Source organism: Bolinopsis microptera, chromosome 2 (assembly GCF_026151205.1).
Source record: "Bolinopsis microptera isolate Bmic1 chromosome 2, MBARI_Bmic_1.0, whole genome shotgun sequence".
Classification (NCBI taxonomy): domain Eukaryota; kingdom Metazoa; phylum Ctenophora; class Tentaculata; order Lobata; family Bolinopsidae; genus Bolinopsis; species Bolinopsis microptera.
The window spans coordinates 3,287,333-3,307,854 of NC_087073.1; the positions used below are offsets into that span (position 1 = coordinate 3,287,333).

General features: G+C 37.7%; 1 protein-coding gene across 6 annotated transcripts; it reads left to right on the forward strand.

The window, feature by feature from the left end:
• The first annotated feature begins 1,371 nt into the window (after positions 1–1,371).
• On the forward strand, positions 1,372–15,668 carry LOC134811987 (mucin-5AC-like). Of its 6 annotated transcripts, none has more exons than XM_063819159.1 (16): positions 1,372–1,468; positions 1,616–1,694; positions 2,640–2,818; positions 3,083–3,226; positions 3,563–3,699; positions 4,706–4,892; positions 5,034–5,099; positions 6,753–6,792; positions 7,040–7,233; positions 8,332–8,492; positions 9,920–10,036; positions 11,090–11,177; positions 11,258–11,334; positions 13,649–13,809; positions 14,131–14,228; positions 15,002–15,668. In XM_063819159.1, the coding sequence occupies exons 1-16, from the start codon at positions 1,408–1,410 to the stop codon at positions 15,055–15,057; spliced, it is 1,845 nt and encodes a 614-aa protein (XP_063675229.1). In that variant the 5' UTR covers positions 1,372–1,407; the 3' UTR covers positions 15,058–15,668. The 6 variants fall into 6 exon arrangements, with proteins under 6 accessions (XP_063675229.1, XP_063675225.1, XP_063675226.1 ...); XM_063819155.1 differs by having other exon boundaries at positions 1,384–1,468; positions 3,548–3,699; positions 4,532–4,892; XM_063819156.1 differs by having other exon boundaries at positions 1,384–1,468; positions 3,548–3,699; positions 4,532–4,892; positions 11,270–11,334.
• Positions 15,669–20,522: the final 4,854 nt, after the last annotated feature.

The following is a 20,522-nucleotide window of genomic DNA, read 5'->3' on the forward strand; positions in this document are numbered from 1 at the left end:
GGGAACGAATTCCCTAATGCAATATAAGTGGCACATATCTCCTTTCTCATCAAATCTTAAGAAGCAGAATGATTTGATGTCAAAACAGTATGTCTGCTACTGGTCAGTCCCAACGACTTTGGCTTAAAAGGTGCAGAAGGCGCAAGAATTGACATATCTGCTCTACAGTGAACTTTTAGTGCATATGTTTTATTCATATCAAGGGTGTCCCACTATACATGTTTTTAGGCATTTTACGAAAAAATCGTAAGGAAAAGAATGACATACATTTAGGGTATAATGAATTGTTCACACAAGCTTCTTCAAGTACATGGTTTGAAAAAAAAACAGTGTTACTTCTTCAAAGTGTTATACTATACAGACTACAGAGGGCCAGGGAAGGAGGGGGGGGGGGGGGGTGGGTCTAAATTGGCCAACGTCTAGCTTCTGTTATAATATGTAAGTGATCCTAAGAATTAGAAAATGGTCATTCCATTCCTCAGCTCCAGATATTATAAAGAAATCATTAGGCAGACCTAGACCTCTTGGTTACTTGGCATTTGCTGTTGAATAATAATGTGTAGTACACTGTTTAGTGTTTATTCATTACAGAATTAATTTTCAAAGAGTAAAGTATGTTAATGTGTATTGTGTAGGGACTATGGATAACAGATTATTCTATATTTTAAAATTATTAATTTTTAAATTTAAAACCTCTGACAGTTCAACTGCAAGCTAATTTTAAAGAGTGTATACTGTGAAGTTTGTGCGCCACACCTACTAAGCACCCATATTGCAGATTAAGTGCCATATAACCCTCAAATCCAACATAGTCACATACCCACAGCCTCACCTTATCGAAACAAAGCCTTATAAGGAATAATGTTGATCAGGGTATAACTTAGCAATATTCCATTGTCAGTGCCATAATGCGTTACAATCATTATCAAAGGGTAACCTGGATAGTGGATTATGTCATTAGCTCATTGGTTGAATCACTGAAAGATTGAAACTGCATTCAGTCAGGATGATCCTTGAACCATGAACCTTGAAAACTAAAATGGGTTTAAACTTGAATTCTGAGTTTCAATCTCCACTAATAATCAATCATAAATATCTTTAACACAAAACACACCAAATAATGATGTCAGTGAGCACATCCAGATGAATTTGGGTTGGAGATCAGTGACTTGATTCCTTAATTGACAAATACAGTAAAACCACGATTTACCTCACAGTTTGGGGGAAGAAAATATTTTGGTAAATCAGGGTTCTAGTACTGTAATATTAATTTTTATCTCAAACTCCAAAAACACAGCCACATTATATCTAAAATCAGTGCAATGTTTACTATAGTATAGTACACAGTAGTAACTATAATACATCTCATGTTATTTAATCCAATAATTTGTAGGCAATGGTCTCAACATGACTAACAAACGAGGGACAACACAAAGTAGTCCTAATTTTAGAAACTCCACCAATAACAGTAAGTCTGACAGTTTACTTTGTTCATAGATATTGAACAAGTAAATTCTACCTTCTTATATCCTGAATTTACTTTGTTTATTAAAATGTCCTTCATGGTACTTTCATGTAACTTCTAAAGTTTCTACTTTTACCGAAATGAAATCAGGGACTGCAGACTCAGAAACTGTTCCAAATTCGGTGGCAAGACGGAGATCTCAGATGGGCTCTTCATTTTCATCTTCAAGGTATTTTCTGAAGTATTGTGTACAGTGTTACAGTTTGTAGTGTAAATTATATAGATAGTAACCTGTCCTAGATAGAAATGTCGATACATTCTATTTTGGTTACACATAAATAATTCTGTAACTGTCATGCCACATGTATGCTGTATAGAAAACAAATTAGATGGCCTGAGAAATGACATTTAGTCCAGTCATTCTTGACTGCTTTAGCATCTCAGCAACTTCACCCGTAGCTAAACCTTACTTGTACCAGTCAGAGGCACCTAGGTTCTTCCTTTGTGATTTGAACTTGCTTTGTCAATAGTGAAATTCATTATGCCTAAGAGCTGCCACTAGCCTCTTGGCGTCATGCCTGTGACGAGTTTATCATAGTTTTTTATCAAAAGAGAGAGCGAGTCTTTACCTGGCTTTATCTATAAATACATTCTTTATCGATGATTTTTTGCACTTTTACCACATCATATTGCAATTTATGTTCTCCAGTATCCATGATAATAGTTCATTCAACTGTAGCTTGACACGCCGAAACGGTTAAGATATAACGATTTAACGTTGAGAACCTCTCCTATTGGAACACACTCATGACTTCTGTGACTATTTTAGGCATAATTTCACCCTACTTTTATCTTAGTACAGTTCAAGAGCAGACGATGATTTTTCTTATGAAACTATAAAGTGAATCATCCAGACTACTTTAAATGGCTAAGATGTGTAAAACAGAATGGTATATCAGTAGGATATCAGTAGGAGTAGTATATCAGTAGGAATATTCATGAATAGTCATCTAAACCTGAAGCTAAAAATGAACCAGGAATATAAACCGTACCTGCTGGTTAATAAAATTAGCTTTAAATATTATTTTATTGGTTTATATAATACATCTGGTAATCTACATCTGTATAACTTATAATTTCCTGAAATATTAAACTAAAATCCGTAACCTTGCAGACGGAACACCCTGAGCAATGCGGCCACGTCCCGTGAGCAAGAGCCGGGGAGCAGTGCAGGAGGAGTTTCTAACGTGTACAGTACTCGTTACTCACGTCGCTCCCTCAACCAGCCACAGAGAGTTGCCTCGGTTACCCGGTACAATCGCCTGGGCAGGCGGCATACTACCACTGCTTCAAGTTAGTCTGCTTATCAATTTGCAGGTTTCATTTTATCGATTGTGTTCAGAAATTGGTATAATTAGTCCAGTGTTTGTACGTATGTTTGCTATCCGTACCGGTTTGCTTCTATCTTTAAAACATTTCTTAACGACGGGTAAACTCACAAAATGTTAACTTAAAATTAACTGTTGTACAGGGTAAACTCACAAAATGTTAACTTAAAATTAACTGTTGTACAGGGTAAACTCACAAAATGTTAACTTAAAATTAACTGTTGTACAGGTTCTACAAGTGCTGTCAGAGAGTCTCCTGATCAAACACCAGGTCCCCGGAGATCAGCTAGAATAAGTTCCCGGCTCATAGAACGGAGATTGTCCACAACTATACCCTCTCCTCTTCTATCTAACACTATATCTAACCCTTCCGGTGAGTCAGCCATTCAAATATTGGAGCCAGAAATCGTTCAATTTATATATATATATAATCGAAGAGTTTAAAACTACATAATTTGAGTATTGTACCCTGTTCTATATATTATACATCTGACTTAGGAGTTGTTCTCCGATTATCAGTATTGTTTTATCATTATTGTGAAACAAATTCTTTGCCGCCCGCGCCCATTTCGATTGTTTCATTTGTTATAATACGTCGTTTGGTGGTGCTGTCTACACAGCATCTCCATGTTAGTTTAACTTGTGTTAAACCCTCTCCATCAGGAATAACACTAAAAGAACTAATACCTCATAGAACCTGTATCCCCAGCCTCAGAGGAGCTCACACCCACCGGGATGCCGAGTGTAACATCGTCCCCCTTTTCCCTGCCCAGTCGGCCAGTCTCCGGCCGGGTATCCAGCGCTAGTCGCCCTTCTTCCGCCGCTTACAACTCCGACTCTATGGAGGTAGGAATACTTAGAGATTATTCGAGAAGAGCACGTTTTATGTAGCACTTTAAAATGCAAGTCTGTGCGAAGTGTGGTTACTATATAATACCATGTGTTCTGTACATTAGAATGTGCTGGAGCTTGCGCAGTCCTGTGACCTGGTACAGCATCGCATGCTCTTTACAACATTGTGCGCTATTTTCAATTAATTTTAATACATATTTGATTTGCTTGCTAACATTATTTATGTATTTCTAGCATGTTATATATGCATTATTCAACATATGTTATATATAATACAATCCAGAGAGCACTGATACATTCATAGCATATCATTTGAGAGAGAGTGAGAGAGAGTGGCATACACAGTCTCTTACATAGCCCACCACTCGGAATATATAACACACATTGTCATTCTGGAACACTGAAAATTGCCGTGTTTGCGAACATTTAATACCAATATCGTATTTCAGTAAATTTATGAATATCCAAAGCATAGACTCCGGTGAACCAAGGCAATTACCTAATTTGTATGTACAATTACAGTGGCCTCTTAACGATCTTATTTGCATAATTACATGAGCCGATCTAAGCACTAGGACTCAGCATGAACGGAACAGTCAACAGTGTGTATCTGATGGCAGTTTGCTAGTGGTACACTGGCTGTTAAGTGTTGAAGCAGATAATTATTTAAATATTTTTGATCAAGAAAAGCACTAAGCTGTAAGCAGCAAGCTGTACTAAGCAAATAAGCATTGTGCACTAAGCTGTAAGCAAATAAGCATAATGCACTAAGCTGTAAGCATGTGAAGCACAGCTGTTAGCGCCTGATATGAAAGAATCCCCCCAGGAGGGGTGGCAGTGGCGCGAGTTCACAAACTCGCCCGTGGTCGACTGGAGATCAGAGCACGGCACCCCGCTACCCCCAATACCACACTCCACGACACCTCCCACTGCAACAACCACACCGCCTCCCGCCACTCATCCTACCTCCGTACAGCCAGAACCTAACACTGACCACCAGGCAGCGACAAACGACACCCCTGACACTGATATACAGTCCGTGGAGATCGTCCGTGTTGTCCCTCATCGTCTTATCGAGATTCCAGAGAGTGAACCATTCGAGCCAAGACCCCCTCCTCGGTACCGACCCTCCAGTGGTCGGTCTTCCCTCGGATCTGGTGTTCTCAGACGAGCTCGCAGACTCCTTCGTTAGTGAAACGTTCACTTTATTTTCCCTCTTACTAGCATTAGAATTTAGAGCTAAAACACATTACTCATCACGGCCGTCATAGATATTTTCACTGACATTAAATATTGACTAAAATTTAACCGTACAACAAAACATACAGGTGAATCAACAAGTTCGTCAACACCAGAACCAGAACCATCAACCAGCATCGCCAATCCTCCTCCAGGTACAGTAAACTTCTACATAGTTATATTTCTATCGTTACAACCTGACCTACTGTTCTGGTTGAAGAGCACGTCAGTTTACTGGCTACACTTTACAACCTGACCTACTGTTCTGGTTGAAGAGCACGTCAGTTTACTGGCTACACTTTACAACCTGACCTACTGTTCTGGTTGAAGAGCACGTCAGTTTACTGGCTACACTTTGCAACCTGTAACCAGAATCTTGCAATCTTCAACCAGAACAGTAGGTCTGGTTGAAGAGCACGTCAGTTTACTGGCTACACTTTACAACCTGACCTACTGTTCTGGTTGAAGAGCACGTCAGTTTACTGGCTACACTTTGCAACCTGACCTACTGTTCTGGTTGAAGAGCACGTCAGTTTACTGGCTCCACTTTACAACCTGACCTACTGTTCTGGTTGAAGAGCACGTCAGTTAACTGGCTACACTTTACAACCTGACCTACTGTTCTGGTTGAAGAGCACGTCAGTTTACTGGCTACACTTTACAACCTGACCTACTGTTCTGGTTGAAGAGCACGTCAGTTTACTGGCTACACTTTACAACCTGACCTACTGTTCTGGTTGAAGAGCACGTCAGTTTACTGGCTACACTTTACAACCTGACCTACTGTTCTGGTTGAAGAGCACGTCAGTTTACTGGCTCCACTTTACAACCTGACCTACTGTTCTGGTTGAAGAGCACGTCAGTTTACTGGCTGCACTTTACAACCTGACCTACTGTTCTGGTTGAAGAGCACGTCAGTTTACTGGCTACACTTTACAACCTGACCTACTGTTCTGGTTGAAGAGCACGTCAGTTTACTGGCTACACTTTGCAACCTGTAACCAGAATCTTGCAATCTTCAACCAGAACAGTAGGTCTGGTTGAAGAGCACGTCAGTTTACTGGCTACACTTTACAACCTGACCTACTGTTCTGGTTGAAGAGCACGTCAGTTTACTGGCTACACTTTGCAACCTGACCTACTGTTCTGGTTGAAGAGCACGTCAGTTTACTGGCTCCACTTTACAACCTGACCTACTGTTCTGGTTGAAGAGCACGTCAGTTAACTGGCTACACTTTACAACCTGACCTACTGTTCTGGTTGAAGAGCACGTCAGTTTACTGGCTACACTTTACAACCTGACCTACTGTTCTGGTTGAAGAGCACGTCAGTTTACTGGCTACACTTTACAACCTGACCTACTGTTCTGGTTGAAGAGCACGTCAGTTTACTGGCTACACTTTACAACCTGACCTACTGTTCTGGTTGAAGAGCACGTCAGTTTACTGGCTCCACTTTACAACCTGACCTACTGTTCTGGTTGAAGAGCACGTCAGTTTACTGGCTACACTTTACAACCTGACCTACTGTTCTGGTTGAAGAGCACGTCAGTTTACTGGCTACACTTTACAACCTGACCTACTGTTCTGGTTGAAGAGCACGTCAGTTTACTGGCTACACTTTGCAATCAGCTTACCATTATTAGCCCATGTCCGCCTTTATTAAACTTCTTTCTCTCTCTTTATTGCACTGTTGCACTTGGTCCTTCAACTCTGACAGGTCTATATTGTTTTTACTAGGGACTTGAGCACTTCTGAACTAGTTATATATGCGTACCACTCTTTACTTAAACATTGTGTTTTCTTCAGAGTCTGATTCTAGTGGTGAAGTAACGCCTACTCAGCCTCGGTATGTTCGGTTATATTTCTTCTCCGTTTCTTTTTAAAAGTGTTCTTGCTCAAAAAAGTAAAACATTTTCAGATAAACAATAGCTCTCTGTTATCAGCGATATTATAATTAATTAAACAGAATAATAACCTGATAGTAGCCTAGCCTTTTTTACACCATTCGCTATTTTATTAACTACAATTCGGATTTTCGCCAAATCAAAATAAGGAGAAAAAAGCGAAGACCCCTAACCGCTGTTAATCTGCAGTCGCCAATTCCGAGAAATCAGATTCAGCCACAGTAGCTCGAGCGCAAGCGCTAGCGCTGCAGCGCTACGGAGCACTGAAGAAGAACACCCTACAGCTTCTACTTCTTCCCCCGACGATGCGTTACGTGGGAGACTGTTCGAGCGAGCTGAACACGAGGCCCTGAACAACATGATCATGTCAACTTCAGTTACTGGTTTGTTTGAATATTTTCTCAAATAATTTACTAATTCTCCCAACGCAATTTTTCCGGTTGTGCCTATTTCCGGTTGTGCCTATTTCCGGTTGCATTTTGTATTCAAATTATTTGTAAACCGACTGCTGCACCACAAAATGCAGCTGAATATTGTTAAGAAGATCTAGCGCTTTCTCCCCTACATGTACAGAAATTAGCTAGCCCATAGAGCACTATATACCAGCCCGTACATTAACATGCACTTTACAAATGCAATCTAACACAGCATAATGAAATATCCAGACTTGAGACCCGCTCTCATCCACAAATATTATTTTACCGAATATTTCACATCTTATTTGGTGGTCTACTAACAAATATATAGATTGAAGAGAGAGAAGAAATAAAATAATTTGGAGTTATACAAATTACCGTATTAAAAAAATTGTCCCTGAATGGTGCCTTGACTCTTGTCATTAAAAGAACCTGAAATAAATTCCTAAAATAGCTTCCCCCATGATGCTAGGTCTGCGTCAAGATCCAATTCTCGATAATTTGAATTTCTTTTTTGGCAGGTGACGTGGTGTTCAATAGTAAAACTCTCTCCAAATTTAGTATGATTAACTACCACAGTCCGATAGCTTTTATATCAAGTCTATATAATATCTTATATCAAGGATAATGGATGTCTGACTGAACCCAATGTTTCCACGCTAATAACGGAGATCCTATCCAGGGTTATTAACCTAATATTTTTCCTTGTCAACTGATACAGCCTTGTCAAATAAAGAGCGTTTATTTCTTGGCATTAGATCGGCTAAATCTAATCCAATCTTCACCGGTATGCCAAAGTAAGCAGTTTCTGTTTCTAGCTAAATACTTCTTGGCAATATCTAATATCAGCATTCACGTTTAAAAGCGAGGATGTATCCTTTCGCCAGGAAAAAAAAACCTCCACCATTCCCCTTGCGATTAAATATTACATTTCTCATTAAGAGGCAATAAGAGTCAATAAATTTCACTTTAATGAATCTGCCACCATTCAAATGACTATTTGCATTGTCATTACAGTATCATTGTTCCTCTGGTCTCATGCTGTATTGTTAAATTCCTTTTCAGCAAATGAGCGACTCCAGCGACTGCGTTTGTTACGACTCAGTCGGACAGAGCAATCCACAGACGTAACAGCCAGGGAGAGGATTATCACGGGCTTGTTACGGAGAAGAGAGACTGCTGAAAGTAGTGGAGAAAGTAGCGGAGAAAACTCCGGGGTTGGCGGAGTAAGTTATTTAAACTGACAGGGTTGCTTAAACTGACATTTCACGTCGTGTTATTGCCAGCCTGATTACATGGGAAAAGGCAGCTCGTGTCATTTAAATAATTGTATCTGCTATCTTTTATTCTGATAATTGTAATATCCTGTTTTCTATTATTTGTGTCTGACTGTATTTAATTCTCATCTCTAAATAGAATAGACAGTTTTTGGGAGTTCCAAATAGTTTTTGGTTATTCTGATCTGCGACAAATGATACTGCACTGTTAGGATAAACGACGTTTCAAAGTAACAACTTCTTATTCATGCTGACAAAATTGGTAAATATGTGAGAAAACTGTCTCATAAAATTTATTAATCAAAAATGGCTAAACGACAACAAATTGTTCAAATACTCGACTAAAATTAGAATCAAAATCTATATATATACACCACTACTCGATCTGCTATTCAATAAACTTAAAACATCCACTAAACAGCAAGTACGTGATTGTGATCGTGTGATGGAATGACATGTACAGTGATAACAGATGATAAGGTAAAAGATACAATACATGTGAGATGGTGTATACACAATGTGAATGAAATTATAGTGAGTGGTTACTGATTGTGAGCGAGATGTGACAAAACATTAAAACTTACTACTACTAGAAAACTGAAACTGTATGCAATAAAAAGGGAATGAAACTAAAATATCTAAAATTCTTCAGTACTAGCTATGATAAAACGTTTAATAGTATCCAGTTCTTCTCTCTTGTTAATTGTAGGGTTCAGATTAATAATAAACATCGCTTCGAAAATCTTTCTTCTGACAGTATTGGGCTCAATTCTTAAAATATCTACTTCTAAACTGGGATTTAACCCCTCGTGACAGCTCGAATAATGTATGGCAAAGGCTTGACTAACATTAGAAGGGGTAGCAGGGTAGGTAGCGTAACGTAAGTGTTCTCCTACACGAGCATGTACTTTCCTACTGGTTTCTCCAATGTACAGCTGGTCACATAATTTACACTTAATCTTATATACAACATTCTTCACTTCACAATCTTTATTACAAACTATCAAAGGGCAAATTTTACATGAATTAATACTGCACACACGTTTATCATACGGTCTGTTACTACATAAAATATTTCTCAATTTCGAAGTAGGTTTAAAGTTTACTTTAATAGGTAAATTGTTCTGCTTTACATAATTTCTAATCTTATTGCTAGTACTGTCCGAAATAAAATCTAAATTAAGAACTGTCCTGGAATCATCCTCAACACTCTGACGCCTGTTAGAATTACTACTGTTACAATAACGTCTTGGGTTCTGGTAACCGTTTTTCTGTAATAGATCATCAAGGAGTCTGAGAGAGTGCTCCTTTTCCGCTGGGCCAGAATATTCTAAATAGAATATATCACACAATTCTTATGTAAACTTTCCTCTCAGGAGAGTTCCTCGACCAGTGGCCCCACACGGCTACGGATGTTCGAAGTACCGGGCCAGGGGGCCATCCTCATGGAAGATATTAGGCCAGAGACTTCGTTAAGGATGTCGCTTGTACAGGTCAGTCGAAGAAAAAGTTTGATAAGAGCTATATTTAGATGGAGATGACGGCGCGCGCGACCGCCCAACGTAAGTGACGCTGAGTAAAATATTGCTGTCAATGCTGAGAGAACGCGCGCGTAGAACGCCGCGCAATGTTGTTCACATGATACTTTAAACATCGTACGACCTACACGGCAGAAATGTACACAGCGAAGTGATCTGTCGTGTCTTTACACGAAAGATTTACCGGACACTCTCCGTCCGTTCTGTGGCAGTTCAATGGGAACAGCGACGTAAGGATAAAGAGCGCCACAGCCTTATCTCTTTGTCGATAATCCTATGAGACAACGCTGTCCTAATTTCCGTTCGTGATCTAATAAAGTGGAGTGTGATGTTCGCGTGTAACGCCTGACTCAGTTACTGTTAGGTCATACCCAAGCTCTCTGGATCATCTTTCTTGTAATCAGTGACTTGAGGTCCTGTTTGGATGCGTCCACTCCCTTTGTTTATCAATATATACCCATCCTCCCATACATTGACCGGAAAATGATCAAACCGGCAGGCCAAAACCATCAAAACTGCTGTAAATGTCGATAGGCCTATGATAACTTAAGTCACATAACTTAAGTCACATAACTTAAGTCACATAACTTAAGTCACATAACTTAAGTCACATAACTTAAGTCACATAAATTCGCCAATCAATGTATCTGCCTTTCTCCTTATATTATTGGGCGTTATGTCTGGATCAATTTTGTAAAGTTACATGGCATGTGTTAATTATCTAGACATTGTTACCTGTTAGGTGAATAGAATAAAGCGTGTGTGAACCAGTATAATTGTGTTTAAACTATTCTGAGCTGACATAGAAAGTGTCGTGTACAATATCGCCGTATTGAATGTAAATTAACACACCTTTCAGTGCTGAAACCAAACCGTTAATTAGCAATTAGAGGGACCTTGTCAAGTTTTCTACTTTTCGGTATTTGAGTGTAAAAGCACATGATCTCAAGCGTCAAGTTGCTCGTTTCGCATATTTTACACCTTCCTTAAAAGAAATTGTTATTCCAGGCCCAGTATCTCCAAGAAGTCCTCCTGAGAATCTCAAGTTTACTCGATAATCTTCACATTCTGTCACAAATGAACGAACGGATAGAAGGTAAGGATATGCTTCTTGAAAAGATAGAAGCAGTCAGTTTTATAAATTGTATTGAGATTGGTATCTAACCATTAATGAAGCCCCATCCACAGATGACCCACGCCTAAGAACGATACTCGCCTTCGCAACTCTAGATCCAGACAACATGACCTACGAGGTGAGACCCTGATTTTATATAATTTTTGCTCCCTGGAAATATATTTTGTGATATTTCTGGAATGTTTTAAATTACGTGGGGAAGTGTTTACAAAATGCCGACAGCATGTCAGAGGTGATCTTGTAGGGACTCCCTTTTCTGCTATTGTCACATTGTTGGAGGAATAATAGCATTGCATCTTTTGTTTCCTATCTTTCAGAGCATTGGGCCTCGTAGTCGTTTCAAATAGCTATTTCAGGCCTTTTTGATATCCTTAAAAAGGGCAGAATTAACGCACTGTTTTATTTTGAGTGAATTACTCTGTGCATATTACATTATTACTGGTAGATTTGTCTGCATCAGAATATATCGATATGGATATTACTGATATTCTACATTTAATCATGAAATTTTGCGACTCAGATATTTTCGAAATATGTGTCAGAAATGTCTCGACATATTTGACATATTTGTCACCCTGGCTGTAACTTGAAAGTGTTGGGTTATCAACATGCCCAGAATATAATATAATCAAATAAACAATATCAAATAAACAATAATTTCAAACATGTCGGAGATCAACATTTCACCTCCATCTTACCCTCTAGTTCCATGGGCAAATAATTCAGTGAAAAAATTTACCCAAATTTTATTTGCGAAATAAAATTATACGGGTGACCTGTTCCATAGGCAAATAATTTGCACACAGTAATCGATACGCGGGTCCGGGACTCGACGGCGTAAGACTCTACGGCGTAAGATTCTAACCCTAACCCTTACACTAACCCTTCCCCTAACCCGCCGTAGAGTCTCACGCCGTAGAGTCCGGACCCCTGTTAATACGTGAGCACGTTCACAAATTTTTATTAGCTCAAATATTTGAGTGAATCGAAAAGAGAGAGGTAAAAAGTCGGGAAAATTATATTTGAGTGAAAATTTGCCCATGGAACTGTAGGATAAAGCGGGTATCTCCAGGAAATACTAATAGTATATCCGTTATAGTGTTATACCCAGAATATAAACTTTGTTTTGGATTATATTTGGTTTATAGCGTAGGACTATTAAAGTATCAGTGTTAACTAAACGGTGTTGCATAACCAGGAAGTGCTGTCTTGTACAGAGAATAAGGCGAGATTTTAAGCTTTGTTGTTCGTTGGCTTCAGCATAATACTAATAGTAGAAATATACTAATAAACGTGGAAATATGCAAAGACTCACAATTGGATATTGAATGTCGTAATAGAGAAATAAAATCACGCCTGACTCCTACAAAACATCGACCATCAGTTCTAAAGCTGTCACTTATAATCACGAACCAGTCTCTCGTTTACTCTGGATCAATTATACAAGTCTAATTACAGTAAGTTTAAAACGTTCCCTATCAAAATACATAGCGGTGTGAATCCGCTGTTCTACTAATGTCACTTATAACACTTTACTAATACACTTTACTATTACCAGTACATACCTCCTCCTTGTTACATACAGGGTCTTGACAACAACACGCTGACCGATATACAATGTACAAAACACATTACCACACATTATGATTGTGTCACACATTATGATTGTGTCACACATTTGAGACAGTGTCACACATTATGAAACAGTGTCACACATTATGAAACAGTGTCACACATTATGATTGTGTCACACATTTGAGACAGTGTCACACATTATGACAGTGTCACACATTTGAAACAGTGTCACACATTATGACAGTGTCACACATTTGAAACAGTTAGTAAACAGGATTTTAATTATCGCAGACTACAAATGTACAAGTTAGCTGCTTTACACACATTATCCGACTTCGAACATGGTACCACTTTGTAATTTGTATGTTACGGCTTCGACCTCCAATCCTTATATTTCTGATTTTGTTCCAGCTTCTTAAGTTACTATTTCTCAAGGGTTTCATCCATCATGCAGTTTCCAGATCCACTGGGACTTCTCGGCACTGCAACGGTAGGTACTGGGTAGTGACATCTTGACACCTTGACACCTTGACACCTTTAATAACGAGTCGGCATGCTAGCTGACATTAGGGGGAGGCGGTACAAATCTGCTAATTAAACTGGAGGTCGCTATACCTCAGAGTATACTCTTAGCTCTATTCCTATTCTTGTGTTTCATTGGCATTTATCCGCGGGAAGTGATAGTTCGGCTGCTGACGTTAGCGGCATGATTTATCCAACTAATACATCAATATCCCGTACTCTCCAGCTTACAGAAGTCGTTTCCTTATATCAGATCCTTATTTTTGCACCTGGTTCGTATTGTTTAGAACGCTTGGTTATTATATTCTGCAATGATTGGTATACGTCACCTTCAGCAACTGTTGATGCTGGACGAGCTCCTGCCCAAGAACCAAGGCGCTACAAAAGAGATGATCAGCAACAAAACGAGTCTTCAGCAGTACCACAAGTCCGATAATCATGAGAACGATAGTTGTATTATTTGTATCACCGACTTTGAAGAGAGCGAGGGAATCAGGTCAGTGCCACTTTAGTGGAATATCATGGGTTTAAATTTACTTCTGTAAATTTGTTTAAAAAGATAATTCTGTTAAGGTATGTAAGGGTTGTAATTATGTTTTGTCAGTGCATTTTCGCTCTCCTGTTGTAGATTACTGAACACTTAGTAATATTGATCCAATATTTCACAAGCTAGTTGCATGTTAGAGCCTTTGTCAGCAGGTTTGGTTATTTAACTCGTGATAATAATATGATTAATAACCTAAAATAATAAATTATTAATTAATAACCTAATTATCATAAGTAATTATCATAGGTTATTAATAACTAATTATTATAGGTTATTACCGTGCTGTCATATTTATCACTTTGGGTGTGTGGACAACTGGTTAAAACGAAAGAAAACCTGCCCTATGTGCAGATCACCTATCGATGACAGTAAGTTTTTATTTTCCATAAATTTGTATGCTTTTTGAGGATCATTTAATTCTTAACTGTTTTTTCACTTTCTTCACTAATGGAGAATTTGTCACGCTACTGATCCTGCTAGCTAATGTTTAAGGCAAAATACCATGTAGCAAGATGAATGATGACAAACTGATAAACGAACTCGGCTTGTTTTAGAAATGCTAAGTCGAAAATGAGGGAACATTGATATTCCTACTCCTATGATACCCTGATCACTAGTGTTTTATCTTCGCGCCCTCCATAAAATATGTTTTTAGTACTCTGTCCTATGTCTTGGTTGGGACCGCATGGGTTGGAAATGTTACCAATTAAGTTGGAGATTATTAAGTTAGGGTTGTTATCCTGGAAGGGTGCAGATAAAAAGTTATTAGTGTTGGACTCCGCCCAATGCTCATTGCTCTGTTCCGCTTATAATTATTGTTCATATTATTATCTGTTATGATAATACACCTTATCTTACCCTGCATCGACTTAAGGATAATAAGCATATTTCAAATTGTGTGACAGTATCATGTGTGAAAGTGTGATCGTTGTAAATAACTAAGAGACTGCATTTTCTTTGGCAATATACAATATAATAACGTTTCTCTGCCCCATACTACGAGTATGACCCATAACCAGTTTGTCAGTACACACTGGCATTATTCTAGGATTACCTCTCACTTCCTAACCCACTAAAGTTTCTGTTTCACTAAAGTTTCTGTTTCACTAAAGTTTCTGTTTCACTAAAGTTTCTGTTTCAGAGCCGACCAAGATGTATCTTGAGCGTATGGATCGATATCGGGATTTTAAGAAATGAAGCCAGCTCAAAGAACTACATCAAACCAAAAGATGATATCAAGCTGCAAACCACATCGAATAAGAGATTTTTACAGGTAGCAACTCAGGTTGAAAGTACATACAAAACGAAATCCTGGGTCAAGACAGTGGACTAAATCCTAATTTTGTATGTTATTAAAAGAATTTTGATTTTTGGAAAAGACTTTTATTGAAAGGGAGAGTGCGGGTATGTTGTTGCGGTTGTCAGATTATATACAATGTAAAATCCAGATTCAGCTTCTCTCTTTGAGTTTTTAAATTCAGATTCGATGATGAGCACATTTTTTGATGATTCATGTTGTTGCTAATCATTTTATCTGGTAGGGTAAATTCTAAATTAATACCGAATATATTAAAAAACTAAATATATGATACCAGTGTATTAATACTTTGAGAGTACCTAAAACTAAGTTCATTATAATTATAATGTTGTTTAAACGATAGTTTTGAAATTATTGTTTGATCAGTAGAATTATTGTTATCATTTGGGCCAATTTGCGACCTAATGCCAGATGAATACTAATAATGATGTGTACATATGATATACTTTTATTCTCAAAATGTTACATTTTAATTGAACGGAAATAACAAGCCTGTATTGCATTTGTCGATCTTTCAACTATTCAAGCCTGAAAATAAAAACGTATCAAGAGCCGTGTGCAACCTTACAGAACTATAATGTTTGAATGAAAGTACCACTTACTACTGTACTACGTCACTATTTATCAACTATGGAGTCGTTTATAAGCAATTACTTAATCAATTTTTGGTCAATTTTCGGTCAATTTTCGCTCCCCCTCCGTAATACTAATCAGTTTTACCAATAGTAATTGTGTTAAAAATTAAGCAAGCGTAATTATTTAGAAACCCCCTCTCTCCCCCTTAGTGATTACGTAATATGTGAACCACCCCGATACTTCTACTACTTGCTGATAAAAGGAAAATCATGAAAATTCATATTTTTAAAATTTCTGAACGGAAATTTGATAGCTAATTGAGGATGGTATGAGACCAAATTGACGTACTGGAACTCTGGAAGTCAAAATCCCCGAAAAAATAGAAAAAATAGAAAAAATCATATTGTCCCATTTTCAGTTTTTGAAGACGAAACTTCCAGGACTGAAAATTCAACAATTACTCACCAATAACCAATTACTCAGTCAACTATATATGGCATATATGGCACAATTGAGGTGCTGGAAGTTTGATTCCGGTCGGAGGAAGCTTACTACAGAAACTTACAAAACAAAAATTCATATTTTCCAAATCCTGTCCCATTTTCAAATATGAAACTTTCTAAACGGAAATTTGACCGATTTGATGGACTTTTTGCCCAACGACCAATTAGTTAGCTAATTAAGGATGGTATGAGACCAAATTGGGGTACTGGAACTCAAAATCCCTGAAAAAATTTCTGGACAATAATTCGGTCAAAACTTATATGCTTTTGCCTTTGGCGGAGATATAAACTGCGCCAACGTTAGTTAGCTAATTAGGGATGGTATGAGACCAAATTGGGGTACTGGAAGTCAAAATTCCCGAAAAAATGGAAAAAACATATTCTCCCATTTATTTTCCCATTTTCAGTTTTTGAAGACGAAACTTCCAGCACCGAAAATTCACAGTTTTTACCGAATTATTGTCCAGAAACCAATTAGTCAGTCAACAATAGATGGCATATGACACAATTGAGGTGCTGGAAGTTCGATTCCGGTCGGAGGAAGCTAACTACAGAGAGCTTTACAAAACAAAAATTCATATTTTCCAAATCCTGTCCCATTTTCAAATACGAAAATTTCTGAACAGAAATTTGAAACCAATTATTCACACAAACCTGGTTATCATTTTGATTTATATGGAGCATAGTACCATTAGGACATTGAATCAAGTAACGCGTGACTCAGTAATGGGGTTTTATTGAATAGATATTATGAATAATTCAAGTGCACGATCATATTCATAATATTAATATTAATATGGGCAACCTCCCCCAGTTACAATTTATGTTAAAAAGTCCTACCAATTTAAATATCCCTGACCTCTCATACAAATTGCTCATCTCAATTTGACCTGACGGATTTTACTTTTAATGAAGGATTTTGCTCTTAATGTTTTATTAATTAACTTAATTAAAAGTTAAAACATTAAAAGTAAAATCGTTCATATATTCATATTGTGCGTCACTATAACATGTACATTGTATAAGCTTCATTGAACCCCGCTATCTATTAATTAAGTGGAACTGTTGCTATTGCTCTAACCAGAGCCCTCTCGCTTGCAGTAGCGCGCGACCGCCGAAGGCGTCACGCAGTACGCGTATACACATGGCTATGTGAACTGTTGCTATATAAACATAGGTGATAGATTTTGTAGGGTCGTTAATTGTTTAGTTTGATATTTACAATCCTGCAGCCGGTAACTCGACATTTGTCCGAACACTATGAACTGACTACCTTTCAACAGTGGAGGTAATCAGTAATGCTAACTTAGTCACTGACTGTGGTAATGTTCGCGTTTGTACTTTCAGTTTGGGAACTTGGATTGTAGGTTATTTAGCCTTGTTTTCATCTCGGAAAGATGTTTTGAAATGAGCTTCGTTAGATTTATATGTAAATCTTTTTCTATATTTCATCTAATTTCTATTTAAATATATAGAAATTAGATGAAATATAGAAAAAGAAAAAAACACCATTGTCTACTAGTAGTAGTAGTAAATAAACCCACATTCACAGATGTTGTCCATGTCAGTCAAGTCCTATCATTGTTACTTCATGCTTTGATATTGATCATGATCACCCATGTTTATCGTAAGAAGTTTCAAGTTAGGAATTTTTTCGTTTATATCAAGTTGAACAATCTAAATCCCTGTTGCCAAAGCAACCGATCTGCTTACCGCTATAGTTATACGCAAACTTTTATCAAATACTCCAATATATATAAATAGGCTAATCACAAAAACATATAAATCCTTCCTTTCACCTATATTTCAATTCTACTCAAATATTTTATACCATTTGCATATTGTCATTGACTATGCAGCCAAATGGCGGGGAATCCATGAGATAATGTGGGAATTTTACAATATTATATTATAGCTCCGCGACTAAAATAGGCGTTTTATTTTAGCAGCGTCGTAGGCACACATTTTTTAACAGCTTCAAATCACTATCAGGGGGCCGAATTTTGGAGCCTAGTAAATTCTACAGCATACAGAAACTAGTCATACGATGAAATCAATCAAGTGCATATTACTTTTTGATAGATTTTGATATTTATCATTATGTTGAATATGAAGATCGGCTTATGAATTTGTGGTTCTGAGAAAGTGCAGATCTTTATGAATCGTATTTGATTGAACTGGCGTCCTGCAGTGATTGAATCCTTAATTGTGATTAAATTTGACCTTTCTGCCCGTTTATTTAGATAGCAACCATGATGAGTTATCAAGTTTTCTGTGTCTTCCTAGAACTAGAAGTATCTTTGTACCATATATCATTGTAACCATTATAATATTGGAAACCAGGGTTTCTTGACTTTGTGCTCCTATATTATACTTCTAATAACCATAGCAACTCTTGAAGGTTATAGAATCTTTAAGTTAAAGTTATGAGGTTGCGTCTGAAATTTCGTAAATAACCGTGACCTTGAGAACATGTGGCGACCCTGCACTTCATGGCAGATGAGCCAATGTTACGTAACGTTGTAGAAACCACTCGTCTGGTCAATATCACTACTCCTCAGTGCCCATACAGCGACCCATTCTGATTACATCTGTGCAGCATCCTACCAGCTGCTTCGTCCTTCGTTATCATTAAATTATTATTAATTTCTCAAGTTAAGGATGCTTCAAATTTGTATACTTTATTAAATAATGAACATCGTTGACTGTACGACGTGATGTGCTGATCGAGGTGGGTATCAGGGAGAGAGGGGGATTGGGGAGACCAGATAAGCAGATAGCTATATATAAGTAACTTCGTATTAGTTTATGTTGCACTCGGCAATGATAGCTATTTGATCGAGTTATTTAATATTTTCATAGTTTTCTTATTGGCTGATAGTGATCGAGATTAGATAAAAACTTCACAGAGATGCCATTGGTGCAAACTGCAGACCACCCTTAAACCTTAATAGCTGTTGGTACGCGTGATTCCATCTTTGGTTAACTGTTGAGGAGGTGGTTAAATTCATAGTGTAGTCGTTGGTTGCTCAGTCGGGTGCTGTCCTTGACCTTTGGAGTACGGGTTCTACTTAGATCTCTTAACTCTACAGTTGGCTTGCTTCTTAGATATGTTTTATATTTGGTATAGATAACCACATCATCTCATAACAATTTTTAAACAGTTAGACACGAAGCCCTTTTTGATTAAATCGACTGGAAAATGGTTATAAGAAATTTTACCATTGCCCATTTATACCATTTGAAATGGGAATTTTTCTGGTTTTTTGTGGTTCCTTAAGCTTATAGTTATGTTCCACGGTTTCAATTTAATAGCGGTTGTATTGCATCCGTATGAACCAACTGAGATTGTGAACCAGGCTGGGACCCTTCACGGTAAGAGGGTTATTGCCGGGGTTATTGCCGGTAATAACAGTGCGTTGACAATGTCACTCGTACGTCAAGTCAGCTTTGATTTGAATTAGTGGAAGCACTAGACCTGAAATTAAAGCTGAAGTGCATTATTGCAGATAGTTATACCTTCATATAATCACAGATTTACTGGTAGAGCAGCTCTCATTTCACAAACCTTGTCTGATCTTTTGGATATAATGACGGACAGTTGGGTCTTTCAAATACTCGTGTTACATTCTCATTTCTGAAGAACTTTAATGATACGGAGCTTCCTTGAAATTATCAGCTAATTCAATAGCCCAGGTTTAATCTCGTGATCTCGTAAGATAGAGTACTGAATAGTATAACTGGAATTCCAATCTAGAAGTTAAATTGTCAATCTTGTCAAGGACTAGTCTGTCATGCTGAATTCTTATTTCGGCTCAGGAATTCTGGATTATGCTGCATTTCAGGTACGGCTAACGTTGGTTCACTTAACCACGAAATTATCCCAGGCTTTAAATCAAGAAGTACTTGCTACACGTTACAGCGTTACCTCTTATCCGGCGACCTTAACTTTTATTAAACTTTATCTTTTTAATTCATGACCTAGCTCGGTCTGCAGTGCCTCAAAACATAATTTTAGACTTAGTCAGGATAACAGGATTTTTGCTATAATTCTGTATTTTTGTATTTTAGGAGTTAGAACTTGTTGTACTTGTCTATTGCCTAGATACTTTTGTCTTCATCCGTAACAAGAATATATATATATATGTATACAACGGTGTTTCTCTCTCCTTTTAGCAAAGTGCTCAACTAATTGAATAGGAGGTTTATAAGCGTGACAAAGTAATAAACGATGTTTTCGTCAAACTAAAAGTTTCATGGATGTG